General features: G+C 37.5%; 1 protein-coding gene across 7 annotated transcripts in view; it reads right to left on the bottom strand.

Moving 5' to 3' along the window:
* The window catches only part of DCAF6 (DDB1 and CUL4 associated factor 6), an 81,479-nt gene that overhangs the window by 3,445 nt on the left and 63,597 nt on the right, over nt 1–14,437 (bottom strand). For 4 of the 7 annotated variants that reach the window (XM_032680366.1, XM_032680364.1, XM_032680362.1 and 1 more), the window contains 4 exons: nt 13,579–13,620; nt 7,707–7,845; nt 2,046–2,202; nt 549–637 (listed from right to left, as the gene is read on the bottom strand). In XM_032680366.1, coding sequence (XP_032536257.1) covers nt 549–637; nt 2,046–2,202; nt 7,707–7,845; nt 13,579–13,620 — 427 coding nt within the window. The remainder of the gene's footprint in view (nt 1–548; nt 638–2,045; nt 2,203–7,706; nt 7,846–13,578; nt 13,621–14,437) is intronic. The other 3 variants (XM_032680368.1, XM_032680369.1, XM_032680363.1) reach the window with 1 other exon arrangement.

Raw genomic sequence — 14,437 nt, forward strand, 5'->3', positions numbered from 1 at the left:
TATACAGTTATTGCTCTGAGGGCACAAAAACAATGTGTTACATAACTTCACATACAGACAGACTTTTATAACTGGTTGGGCTTGCAATGTTTGCTTTATTCCAGGAAGTTCCCAATTTGCAATCTTAACCTTAACTCCCCTTTATCCCACTGAACATCTAAGAGGATTGATTTTTGCACTCTCTGTTCTCCTGTATAGCAGTGTATTTCCTTCAGTTTATTTCCTTCAGTTTTCCCTTCATTTATTTGTTTAGAAACAGGCACTACAGTACCTTAATTTATTAATTCCTGCCAGTTTTCCTTCTGTATCTGCCTGTTCACTTCTTCCCTGTACATAATACATTTCTAGGAGAGCTGATGAAATGCAAAGTGCCTCTGTGTGCTGCCAAGGATGTGAAAGTTAACTATTCTAAAGGGCAGCTTTTTATTTGTAGCTCATTTGTTGAGCAATAAGTAACTCTGCTAATTCAATATCAGTAATATGTACCAAAGGCTTTTATAGCCTTAGAAGATGCAACATTACTATGAAAAAGGAGGAAAGGTTCTTACCTCATCTGCAAGTTTTCTGTTAAAAATCTTGGATTCTTCCAATGGTGACCAGATTTTTATATCATAATCGATACCCGAAGAGGCCAGAACTGGAAGTGAGTAAGAGTAATTCTTGTGTGTGTTATGAATTACATGAAGAAAACACATGCAAACATCAACAGCCCTCTTTTTTAAATTACAAAAGCACCAGACTGTGCAAAAGATAGAAGCAGAAAGTAAGAACAAACCCAGCCACTACTAAAGCATTTCTGCTGACGGTCTGATAATACATTACATACATTAATAATAAAGCCTTAGGATTCACAGACCCAGATACAAAGGCAGAACCAAGATAATTTCAAATGTATTTTGACATTTGATAATTTCAGTGTATTTCATGTAAATTTATTTTATATTTAAATATGAAGATGCAATGGATGTTCTTATAAGCACTTATTAAAATACGAAAAACAAAAAGTTGCAGAACATTCTCTAGGTCATTGCACAAAAACCACTACAGGAATTAAAATTCCATAGAAACATCTCAGTAGCTGGAAAACTGTACAAGATTAACTGTCCTAGAAGGAGATTGACCTCTTCATTACATTTTCAGTCTGTGACAGGGGGAGAGTTGCACTCCAGCAAGAAATGAGCAAAACAATGAGGGCACTTGGAAAGGTGCTTCCAAAGGAAGTATCCAACCCAGCCACACACTCAGGACATGTCCAGGAACTCAATTGCAACTAAAAATTTAAAAGTTCAAGGCTTATCCAATGTAGGGCAATATTCCATGTTTCCCCAAACTGTCCAAAAAACCCTCAGCCTCTTTTGGTATCATTATAAAACAGCTTTATTTGCTAATTTATTTATAGCTGACTGTTCCTATACAGCCATGTAAACTATGAAAGAAGAAATAACACAATACTTTCTCTGACTGTGTCAGAGGCTACAGAATGGTTCAGATTTTCCAGCTACATGTGATTCCTTCTACTGCTTTAGTCCATCTTTCCAATAAATATTTTCCTCTAAATATAAATTAATAGAATTTCTATGAATTTTATTAAATTCTTCTAATCTCACAAAGCCAGTGAGATGGAGACACCCACTTCACTCAATTTTTTTTAATAGAGCCAAGCAGAGACCAGATTCCAATATAAATTCCCAAAGTGTTGCTGGCATTTCAGTGACCCCACGTTTCCCTCATTAGTGTCATGGAAAACATTTGATATACTGAGGGCAGCAAGAAATGGAGATTCTTCTTGTTACATCTGACAATACTCCTATAAATACTACGTCAGTAATAGCTTCATTTCAATACATTATTGAGTAAGGAGGGGTTTAAGGGCCAAAGGTCCTTTAGCAAGAGGCAAAATTAAAAGCAGTATTATCTAATTTACACGGGAAAAAATGAACAATAGTTCATTAATCTTTGCAATTCTCTATTGAGCACAGAGTTTAGGAGTGAGCTTTAAAATGCTCTACACTACAGATGCAGAGTGTGAAAAATCAGGATCTTACTTGGGTCAAAGGGATGAGGCTGAAGACAGTTCACCACGTGATTATCAGCTTCCAGCAGCATGAGATGCTCAGCAGTGTGTCGGTCCCATATAAAAATATGGCCACAGTCTGAACCACTCATGACAAAGCTAGATCCCCAAAAGTTGGCTTCCTTTATCTGCAATAAAAACAAAAATGACTTTGTAAGACTATCCAGTGAAAAGCTCAGAGCGGGCTCCCATTTCTGCAGTACCACTGCTGCTGAAGGAAGAGCCCTGCATATGCAGAAATGAGATTTAAGAAAATTTAAAGGAAACGTTTAAAGAAGAATGGTTGGGAAAAAAAGAAATTTCAGAAGGTTATAGGTCTCCAGAGCAAAGTAGCTGCTAACAGAAAAAAAAAGAAAAAGAATAAGGAAAAAGAAAAAGGAAAAAGGAAAAAGGAAGGAAAAAGGGAAAAGGAAAAAGGAAGGAAAAAGGAAAAAGGAAAAAGGAAAAAGGAAAAAGGAAAAAGGAAAAAGGAAAAAGGAAAAAGGAAAAAGGGAAAGGGAAAGGGAAAGGGAAAGGGAAAGGAAAAGGAAAAGGAAAAGGAAAAGGAAAAGGAAAAGGAAAAGGAAAAGGAAAAGGAAAAGGAAAAGGAAAAGGAAAAGGAAAAGGAAAAGGAAAAGGAAAAGGAAAAGGGAAAAGGAAAAGGAAAAGGAAAAGGGTTAGGGCAGATTGAGCAGTTTGAAAATAATTGTCAGCTCTGCCACTTTCTAAAGTGACAGGAATGATACTGGAGACAGGGGTATGTGAAACAGTTTTCAGGAAGAGTTTGGTGAGTTAAAGTGTGTGACAGGCTAATCCCTGGGTGGATTTATGAAAACTGGATGGTGGGAGTTAACTGGGTCTGACAGATAAAACAGGCTCATGAAATCAAACTTAAGGATTTTTTCCTCCTCCCCCCTCTATAATAAATAAGATAAAAACTAAGACCTCTTAACCCAATGCCAAAATTCAAGTTATAAAAATCACTGAACATTGAAGGCATCCAGGTTGAAGTGATCCTTCAGCTATTACAGTAACAGCAGATGAAAGCAGAAGCATCTCTCCCTGCAAGTGGAACCAATAATATCCCAGTTTTCATGACACAGCACACAGTTGTTCCTATCATTACTTTGTTGATGCATTTGAGCAAAATGTTTGGAATGATCTGGCTAACATTTGTCTCCTTATCAGAAGTGTCCCCATGATATCAGCAAAGAGTACATGGCCAACGAGGACTATTTATTATTTCAAATTTATTTTTTTTTTTAAATGACACATATTGCTGTGTATAAATTTAGAGAGTGAGCTAAAACTGATCTTGCAAAGGCAGTGAGTTGTTTGAGGGCCCACAGTTCACACTGAAGGTCATTCCAGCACCTTGGGCCAGTTTATGGAATTTTACTTTGCACTGACTAGACTGGCATCACACAAACTATATTAATTCTTAAGTCACCTGTCAGAAATTATAATTGGGTGATATTTGGGTTTGGCCTAGAGCTAAATCCTCTATAATGTTATTGTTAATGCAGTAGTTTGACCCTGGATTAGAACTGGCTGTAATTAAACATTCAAGGGAGGCTTCTCTGATTAGAGAACATCTGAAGAAGGAAATTGTAGAGTCTGAGAATAACATGGTAATCATTTCTGCATGAAGAATGCACAAATTACTCGAGAATTTTTCATAAACCAGAAAATCTGGGAGGCAATTCACAAACACAGAACTGTGATTTAAAGTGTGCTCATCTGTGGGTGAACACAACTGGGCTGGATGTGCCACTGACTGAAGGGACTGGAGAAAGGTCCAAGGGCCTTGGGAAGCCTTCCAGAAAACCAGATCCCGGGGTTTTAGGAAACACTACACTCATGCTCCAGGCTACTATACTATATAATGATTTATTACATAATCTATTTCCCTTTCCTTTTGTGAAGGGCTCTTGAGCTCTGTAAGATATTCCTGGGCTCATCAGCCTGGTTGTTCTGGGCACACTTTTGCTGACAATGCTGTGATGGCCAGACTGTCTTGTCCCTTACTCTGAGAATTAAACAAAACAGAAGAGATAGTCAATGACAAGACAACTAACTTGACATGTACTTGACTTGCAAAAGTCTTTGGGAGACAAGGGAGTCAATAAATTACACTTTCCCCCCCCCTTTGTTCCCATCCCTATCCCTGAAATGTGGCATTGCCATAGTATTATAAGAATAACATTATTCTCTGATAATAACTTATAAATATGAGTTATACTTTGGTATGGATTCACACATTTATATTAACTATACTATTTATATTTCTTAAATGTTATTTATAAGTAATTAATTGTGTGGTAAATGTAGTATCTATTAACTGTGTATTTACTAACTGTGTATTTACTAACTGTGTATTTACTAATTGTGTATTTACTAACTGTGTATTTACTAACTGTGTATTTACTAACTGTGTATTTACTAACTGTGTATTTACTAATTGTGTATTTACTAACTGTGTATTTACTAATTGTGTATTTACTAACTGTGTATTTACTAACTGTGTATTTACTAATTGTGTATTTACTACTCCTTGAGCGTTTCAGAGATCTGCAATCTCAGGAGTTTTGGGACTGACAGCAGCTGAAGCAGCCTCTGTGCCATGAAACAGAGCAGCATCAGAATGGAAATGATGGAAATTGCAAGCCAGGAAAAACGGTGGTAGTATCAGATATCTGTTTCCTTGAAATATAATGTTGATACTATGCTACACCTGCTACTTTCAAGATACCCTTATGATCACAGCCTGAAAGAATGTGGCTTATTCAATTTCTGAGCCAAAAAAAGCCACCCTAGAATATTTTTTTTCCAAGAAACAACTCTTAGGTTTGCTAAATGTAGAGTGATCTTTCAGTGCCAAGGCCTCTCTTGCCCTCCCTTCATAAAAAGTTGTAACCCAAATGATGCCCAGCAATTCATCTGAACAAACAAAAATGGGTCACTTCCCTCACTAATAGTAAGAATCTTCTTCAGAAATCACTTCTGGTTTTACTCAGAGCAGGATTTCAAAATAACCATTGTTGAATATATGCAACTGTGTCACGTACAGGGTGAGAGGGTGGAGGGGGTGGCAGAGGGAGAGGGGACATTGCTTCAACAACAGCCAAAACACTCAGCCACGAGATGTGAGCTCTGAGCTCCACAACAGTCTCATGTTTGTGCAGGAGGAAAGAGCCTGGAGGGTTGAAGTGTTGTCTTGTGTGCAGGATCGTTGTTTGAAGAGTTCCCAGTGCCTCCTACAAACTCTTTAAATTGACACACACTGGGCAAGTTTGCATTTCTGTGTGGACAGAAGTTCCCAGTGCAGCAGCTTTCAGAGTTCACACAGGTGAGTTCCAGTGTTCAAAGTCTACTTTGGTGTTTAAGAATAACACTGGTATAAGGGACAGAATTTTGCATTTGAGACTGTTTACACAGGATTCTACTATGAATTATTTTCCAAGTAATGCCTTGTAATAAAGCTCTAAAGAAGGCAGTGCCTGTATCCTTATATTTCTTTTTGCAGTTTCCTCAGAAAATGCACTGAAGAAAAGGACAGGGACGTTGCCTTGCCCTGTGTTTTGCCTCAGCTATCTTGATACAGAATCACTAGTAAGTTGAATCCTTAATGCTGTTAAAAATATGTACTTTATTTCCAGCACAAGTATATCCAGTTTTAAATTTCAGGCTTGGTAGATCTTTGTCTACAGAATATGTACCAGTGATTGCAGGCAGTGCAATAAAGTCATCCTGATGTCTAAAAATAGGCCAGAGAAACTGCATTCCTGAATTCTGTAGTGAATTTCAATATATCAACTTTTGGCAGCTTTTGTCTTATAGCTCCTCTTAGTACATATTTTCATTATCCTGTTACATCTAAATTATCCCCAATAATAAATAACTTTATATTTTAATTTTCAGTTATGACCTCTTCCTGTTTAATTTGTATTCTTTTATGTAACTGCTGATTTTACCTTTCTAATATTAAAAAAATTCAATTTTAGCATCACAGAAATGAACAGAATTGAAATTCACATTTAAAAATTTTGGAGTTTTTTTCAAACTCATATACACACTCACTTCTAGTGTACGAATACACAACTTATCCCATTTATCCTTTACACTCAGATGCTCCACTGAAGAAAAGTTACTTTAAAGTCCACACTTTAAAAGGGGGACTCTGGACTTAGGAAAAGTGGATTAAAGGAAGAATGTCATATGTATAAAAAAATAAGATTATAGAAACATTCCAACCCCACAAATGATGCAAGCAAAGATCAGTATAACAGTACTTATCTTTTGCTTTCTGACAATGCAAGACTTACACTTGAACATGCTTATTTAAAAAAAAATTTAAGATTACCAAATTAAATTCTCAAAAGTAAGGAACTATCAGAATTATTCAATTTGCCTGCACAATCTTAATTCACTATGTATATTGGAAGGGAAATGTCATCAATCCTTGCCTTGCAGGAAAGAGGGGATCACTCAGAAGAATAAATCAAAATGGAGTTTGAGACCATAGAGACCAACAGGGAACATCACATTGTCTTTCGTTGTGTGTTCCTTGTCATAGGTGCTCATGTGAAACAAAAGCAAAATGACCAACACAAAACCCAAAGAAACTAAACAACAAAATCTGTGAAACCGTCTATATAATAACACATATGCAGATGGAGATTGAATTAAGACCCCTTAGATGAGCTCACCTTTAACATCTCTGAACTACAAAGTGCTTCGTGCTGGGACATTTAAATTAATGGGGGTTTGAGCAATTAAGATTGATTTCTGAAATACAGTGCAAAACTCCTTGTCATTAATCAAAGTTTATTCTAAGCCCTGTTGCTTACATAGCCTGAAATATGCATTTATTGAAGCATTTTCCCCAGTGTAATCAAAGCTATTCATACAAACTCTAGAAAATCACTTTCGGAGGTTGGGGGAACTCGTCAGATCATCTGCAAAATAACACACCAGCTACTTCTACAGAACACCACCTAGTACTCAGAACTTCACAGCTTCAAATCACTGTAAAAAGCAAAACAAGAAATAGCAAGGAAAACTGCATTTGTTTTTCATGCACCGTCGCTTTACAAACACAGTTAGTTGCATTTTTCTTAAAACGCGGTATTTTGTATGAAAAAGACCAAGTATCTGGTAGCCAGGTTGTGATTTAATAACTGGCACTAGTTCCTTTTTTAAATTCAGAGATGTCAAGGCTCTTCAAAACTATGATTTAATTCTCACTTTCCCTTCCAAGCTGTTCAAAATTATTATTTAATCTTCAAATTTAAAGAGCTTGGAAGGGAAAGTGAGGATTAAATCATAATTTGGAAGGTAGGCACGCTTTATACCATTTAAGATGACAGACAAAATGAAAAAGAAGTCAAGAAAAAATACCCAAAATTTCAAAGGAAGTCAAGAGGAGAAAGTCTTGAACTCAAGAACACTAAATGCTGAGCACAGTGACAGGAGTCACATTCATTGAAATTTTCATTTAGAGCAAATTATGTGCCTTATAAACGAATGCAGAAGAAAAAGTGCTTGTAATGCGCTGCAATATCCTTTTTTGGGGAAGCACATCAATGGAGCAGCTACACTGATTCAGTCCCTAAAACCTGGACAGTTCCCAAAGGAGCCAAAGCATTTGTACCATTGTCCGGGAGTTCCGATGACCTTTATAAACCATCTTTATTAAAGGACGTCTGATGTTCAGCGTTTCCAGTTCTTCCATCTCCTTCCTTTCTTTCCTCCTCCTGAAGAGCTCCTGGATTCGGGCGACAGCGGATCGTCTACAAAGTGCAGACAAAGAGAACAGCACTGAGAGTCCCCCCCTAAACACTGAGCTGGGCTATAAAATAATAATTAGGCACTCAAACACATTCTCCATGAGCTTGAAACAGACATCGACATTATCCCAAATGTGAAATTACAGAGTTGAATTTTTTCCATCCTGGCTTAGAACAAGAATAGCATGCAAGGCAGTGGAATGTCAAGTGATGCCAGGTTTTATTCCCCCTCTGTAGAACAAACTTCAGCTGTTGGCAAAATTCACATGCTATTTTATTCTTCAGTGCTAGGGAAATCCCTCCACCCATGATGAGGTAGCAGAGCTCTGAAGTGAAAAACCTTTGCCAGAACAGAAGGTTTTCAATTTTAAAACATTGTTAAGGATCTAGTGAGCCTTCCAGAGTGATCTGGTTTTTCCATAAAATTTTGTTCAATGTATTTCTCCTCACTGTTTCTGTATGAGAAGACTGAAGATTTAGGCAGCTTTTAAAAAGTTCCTACTGAGGCAAAAGATGGTTTGAGATCAATTACTGCAGCAGCTATCCCTTATGTTAGCAGCTAATATTTCCTAGAATGACAGAGGAAAAAAAGCTAAATTACATATTTTGTTTTGTGAACGTTTAATTCCAGGAATCTATTTTTTGATTAATCTGTGAAAAAACCTTGGTGCCAAATTTTTCCTGTTTAGCTCTTTAGTTTGCAGATCCTCATAATTCCAGCTATAACCAGACCATCACATTCCAGCTCTTCCTTCCATCATTCCTTGTCAGGGTTGCTATGGGCTTTGAAGTCCGGAACACAATCCAAGGGGAACGTCACTCTCAAGATGGACCAGGTACAGAGTTTAGCAGAATGCAAGGTGTCAAAATACTACAGGAATTTATATGATCCTAAAAAGTAAACTGAGCCAGAACAGAATATATTTGGAACCTGAGTATTCTGCTTTCAGAAAGTAACCTGAATTTGTTCACAGGTAATGTGGTCTAGTGTTTTAGTCACTGATCCTGGAGACTCCAGCAACAAGTCCTTTACTCCAGAAAAAAACCCCACCAGATCTATCTCATCACTCATTTTCTCAGCCAGTGGTCTGCTTAGACTTTTGTTTAATCTTTGCCACAGAAGAAAGCTGCACCAAAAAGTTAAAGTGAAGTGCTATCTTACAGCCAGGCAAAGAAGGAAAATGAATGCAGGTAATGAGTCATTAATATAGATTTATTATGAAAACAAACAAACCACAAACTGTCATACGAAGACAGATAATACAGCTAAGCTTTTAAAATAAATTTTAATACTTTTTTTTAATAGAAACTAGAAGAGATTTGAAAGCACTAACCAATAGATCCACTTAACACTGTGCTATTTATTATAATATATTTCTTAGATGTCTGCCAAGCAAACAGTCCCAGGGAAAATAGACTACTGCTACTTCCTTGGTGAGAGTTTTCTATTCCCTCAAAATCTCCTGTCTAGGAAATTTTCTGGTTCCTCCTTCTTATACTACACTAAATAAACACATTGTATGTTTTAGTCCTTATAATACAGAGAGTTTCAACTTCAATAGATTTAAGAAGAGGGTTCTTCACAACATCTTCATACAATAGAGGGGGGGGAAAAAAGAAGCCTATGTTTTTTTATCTACCGTGCTTTAAAGATCACAGAATATTCTCCTCACCAGTTTACTTCTACATGAAGGAAAAAGGGTGGCATGTACATTACAGGCTACATCAAACACTTACAGAAACTTCAAACCATTATTTGTGCATATTTGGGGTTGTATTTGCTTGTAAAAAAAGATGGGTTCTGTGTGAGAAAGTAAGAGCAAGAATCACGTAATAACTGCTCTGCTACCAATCCCATCAGTGATCCCACGGCTTTGGAAAGGGCACACACAGCTCTTCAGCACAGTGAGACCCTTTGTGATTGCTATTTGTATTTTTGCTGTATTTATTCACTTTAATTAATTAAAGATGTGCAGTGAAAAAGCTGAGAAGTTAAACATCATTAGGACTGACAAAGCAGTAGACTTGTCCAGCTCTTTCAGAAGGGTGACTTGCTGGATAGCAGTAACAAGTCTTGGGATTAGAAGATGGTATTAAAGTAACTAACTGGTAAGGCAGAGTAGTTTCTTGCACATTTTTTCATCTAAACATCTCTAGAAAAATTAATCTCCTCCTCTAAATTCCCCTAGGCCTTGAATATGCAGACATTTCAAAAAAACCCTCAATACTACTCAGCATTCCGAGTCACACATTTTTAAATAAAAGCTGAAGCACAGAAGCAACTTTTGGTAAAAGCTGTCTTCCAACTAAATTGAGCTCTGAATTTAAAATCCTGATTTTTGGGCCTTATTGTAAAATGCCTGACTGGATTTACATTTATTTGTCTTGTAAAGGGGATGATTACCTTCAACAGGGAGAATGCAGCCAAGCACACACGGCTCTGACTGTGAGACTGTTGTATGGAGCCCTCTAACAACACACTGCAAAAAGCAGACACCTGGCAGAGGCAAGTCTGCTCCAGAAAAGATAAATATGAGCCCAACCTAATGGCTTTTCAGAACAAAGAACATTACAGGAAAAAGGATTCCCCCTGAGAGGTATTACTTTTTCATGACTACAGATTTCCTATACATTTTTTTTTTTTTGGCGCGCGCGCACAGAAAATGTTAAAAATCCAGCATAACTGTTTTCATGGTGTTTTAATTTCCATTTGTATTTGTGGTAAGCAATTCCTGTCTGTGCCAACACGAATTTAGATAGCAGCCTAGCCACTTGGAGCATCAATGGATACAGAAGCTTGCTGTGCAATTTGTTCTGTTCTAGAGTTCAGCTTAAGCTAAGCCTGACCGGGAGCTGCTGCTTCCCTTCCAAACTGTGTGCTCTTCCAAGCACAAAATGTCAGACAAGGAGGTTTATGCACAGCCAGCTTCCATCAATGGGTACAGCTGTAGTATGTGTTCACTGCTTTTCCCATTATGATCAGCCAGGTTTGAAGTCTTCAAAGTCAATTGCAAATATTAATTATCAAAAGCCCGTTTAAATGAAGCCCGAGATGAGGGGAATGGGGATTTAGAAGTGAAGCCGTTATTTTTTTTTCAGTTAAACATAGGTTACAAACAGCAGCAACAACAAAAACCCCACAAAAATCTTGTGATGCAGACTGATGCACAGCTATATATGGAGAGAAATGGAAGTTAAGCCCTAAAGTAACTAAATTGTCACATAGGGTATTTTCCGTACGTTTAGAACTTCTGAAGTGTAATGAGGATATTTTTTTATACAAAAATCTGTACAATTTGCACAGTTAAATAACTAGCTTGTTAAAGGACAATAATGCAGTGGCTGCCATAAAATTAATCTGGTACCCCAGATAATCCTGCTTCTTCCAAACCCCATTATCCCAGACCGACCATCCCCTGAGCTGGGCTGCAGAGCTGGATGCAAGGCTCATGTCCACCTGCTTCCTTTTCCCATCCTTCTTGTCTCAGCTCTGCATTGAGTGCTGAGCTCAGTATTGATTCCTCCAGTATTAAGGCTTTTTGCTGCTTCTGAAGTTTCCAAATTTACTTTCACACAGACAAACTGTCTTTTTCCTGGCAGGCTGCTTTGGCTTGGAGGGACCTTAAAGATCACCTGGTTCCAATGCCCTGCCAGGGGCAGGGACACCTCCCACCAGACCAGTGCCTACCACAAGCCCTGGTTCCTTCTCCTGTGCTCTTTCAAGATATTATTTTTTTCCCATGCTGTTGCCATCTTCTTGTTTGAACTATTTTCCCTGTCCAAAACAATTGCAGGGAACCTGAGGCTTATATCCATTAATTTAGATCCTATTTCTCCAATGCCTTTTGTTCATTTGGACAACACTCTCAGGCACAGGGTGTGATACCTGGGCTTGTCCTGTGCAGGGCCAGGAGTTGGACTCAATAATCCTTGTGGGTCCTTCCAACTCAGTATATTCTGTGTTTCTAATAATATTTTGTGAGTGTGTGTGTGTGTATCTAGACCAGTACAGCAAACCCTTAATCAAGCTCTGCCTTTTCTTCGTTGATCTTGTAAAGGAATCCACTTGCCAGGTCCGATGCTCCTGCCCAAGAATTCCAAAGGCTTGTTGTAACAAGCTGGCTATCATCACCAAAGTCAAAGCTGGCTCAGGAAGATGACTAATTAATGAGCCATTGTCCTGGTCTGCACCCCAACCCATGGCTTCTCTTGCAATTTTTCTCCCTCCCTGGGGGAGAGTGATCCTGGAGCCGTGTGGGGCTGAGCTGCCTGCTGCAGTTAACCCACAACCACCATATTAAAATAGATCCCTCTTCTAAATACCAAGACTTTATCATATTTCTGACATTAATTACCAAATAACCATCTTCTTTTAGAAGCCTCTGAACCTATGGAAGAGATTTACTACTGCTGTCAAATTTCAAGCGTTGAGATAATTCAAAAACAAAGGCAAACCCATCATGTTAACAGCACATTGACAGTAACCTAAAGCCCAAGTTATTTCACTGCTGATCATATAAAAAGAAATGTTTACTGTCGCTCACTCCTAGATCATTTCCCAGCCTTCAAACACAAACAATGTTTCAATTATTCTCAGCTCCAAAACATTTTTAAGTTTTCACCTGATATGCTGCCAAATGACAATGAAAATTAGAAAGGAAAAAAAAACACTGATAAAAAAATTGTATGCTGGATGCATCATTCACTTTATATTAAATTCATAGCAATATGAAATAAATGTCCCCCTGGGCTGTGCTGAAGAGCTGAAGAACTCCATGGCAAGCATGTTTAAAGAATGCTTATTGTGAAATTTAAAGTACAAAAAGGACACAGATTCCCGAACCTCTAAGAAAGTTGACGAGTTAAATCCAGGTATTCCAATTGCAGCTAAGATGGAAATATAAGACAAAGAATTACACATCTGCACTATTTTCCTGTAGGCATTTAAAATATAGGACTCAAGGTAAGTCTTTATGAAGCACATCCTGAGTCTTTGCCCTTCCAGGCACACAAGGCCAAGATGTTAATTCTCGTCAGTGGAGTGACTCTGTGCCATTTCCCCTGTATATGGCCTTGGACTTCAATCACAGTAGAGTTTCTCCTTCTTATGGCATGTGGCCAGACACAATTACCCAAATTGCCTTATATGTTCTTACAGCTTCACTCAAGTATTTCAGTGAAGAATACGAGATCAAGTGACTTTTTCATTTAACTTCATTAAATGAAGTATGGTCTAAGATCCAGCACGTGTCTTGCTCGATATGGATTGCCAAATACAGCTCTAATAATTGTGCTCAGTTCCATAACCTTTTTCAGACAAATATAAATAGTCTTTGATACACGTATTTTTATATTTTTGCCTAGAACTGGATGTTCTCTACTACCAGACAAAGCAACTCAGCAGTGGCACATGCAAATATAACTCGTTCCTCAGCAGCTACATTAAAAAAAAAACAAGGTATTTCTTTTCACAAACTACACACTTTTCAAACTCCATTAATTTCTATGGCACACAGTAAACAGGTTAATAGGTTGTTAAATGTATACACTGCCATTTCTTTTCAATTTCCATGCAACACATGCAGCTAAATATAACTCAAGCAATATGCTCTGTAATTCATAGCAATTGAAGTACAGCAATTCTTAAAATGCCAGTTAGATAAGAAAAACAAGAACCTAAGAAATCCAATATATGGCAATAAAAAGGAGGAGGGGAGGAATAAAATAATTAATTACCTCATTATTCTATCACCTATCGCTGTTCCTCTGATATTATATCTAGTAAAGGGAATAACAACTGAAGTCATTCAAAAATGCTGGGTATCATGTTTTTAAAGGTTAACATCTATTACAAAATGTGCTCTATGTATTCCAGCTGAGAAGATTCCTTCTCAGGGTGTCAATATATAAGACTACTTTGATTTCAGCAAAAATATTCAGATGACATAACAGTACACAAAGTTGATCTTATAAGATACAGTAATTCCTCATAGATCACAGCAGATGTGGAAGCAGCTGCATAATCGTTTCCTTTTTACATTCATATTTCTTTAAATTTGAACCTGCTAGTTGTAACATTTTCCAGGCTTAGCCTCTGCTCACAGATCAGCTTCTGTCAAAGTCCAAAGAAAATTAATTCAGTTGTTTATGTAGAAAAGCAGCCCCCAGAGAGCTTTTTTGAGTAATCTGTGAAAATTAAGATCAATCTATTAAAAACTGCACTCTGGACATGAAGAACATACATTTTGCCTAGATTTTTTTCCCCCTCCCACAGATTACAATGTACAGTGCTAAGGCAAGCCATGCTCCCTGTCTCTGTTCCAACTCAACTTGCTGGACTCAGTAAGTTTTAAACAAGATATGCTTTGTGCAGACCTGCACATATTTGTAATTTATACATATCCTCAGATTTGTAAGAGAAAGGATCTTTTCCTCTGGGTTCCTCAAAATGTAGAGAAGGTTGTTTTCTCTGATGAGTATCTGGCAAAACTATTTGGCTGTACAAAACAGGTTTCTTTTTTTATTTTTATTTATTTCAAAATATTCTGTGCATTTCCTTACATAATTTCTTAAAAAGAACATGTTCTGACTAGCC

This window comes from Chiroxiphia lanceolata, chromosome 2, assembly GCF_009829145.1.
Source record: "Chiroxiphia lanceolata isolate bChiLan1 chromosome 2, bChiLan1.pri, whole genome shotgun sequence".
Taxonomy (NCBI): domain Eukaryota; kingdom Metazoa; phylum Chordata; class Aves; order Passeriformes; family Pipridae; genus Chiroxiphia; species Chiroxiphia lanceolata.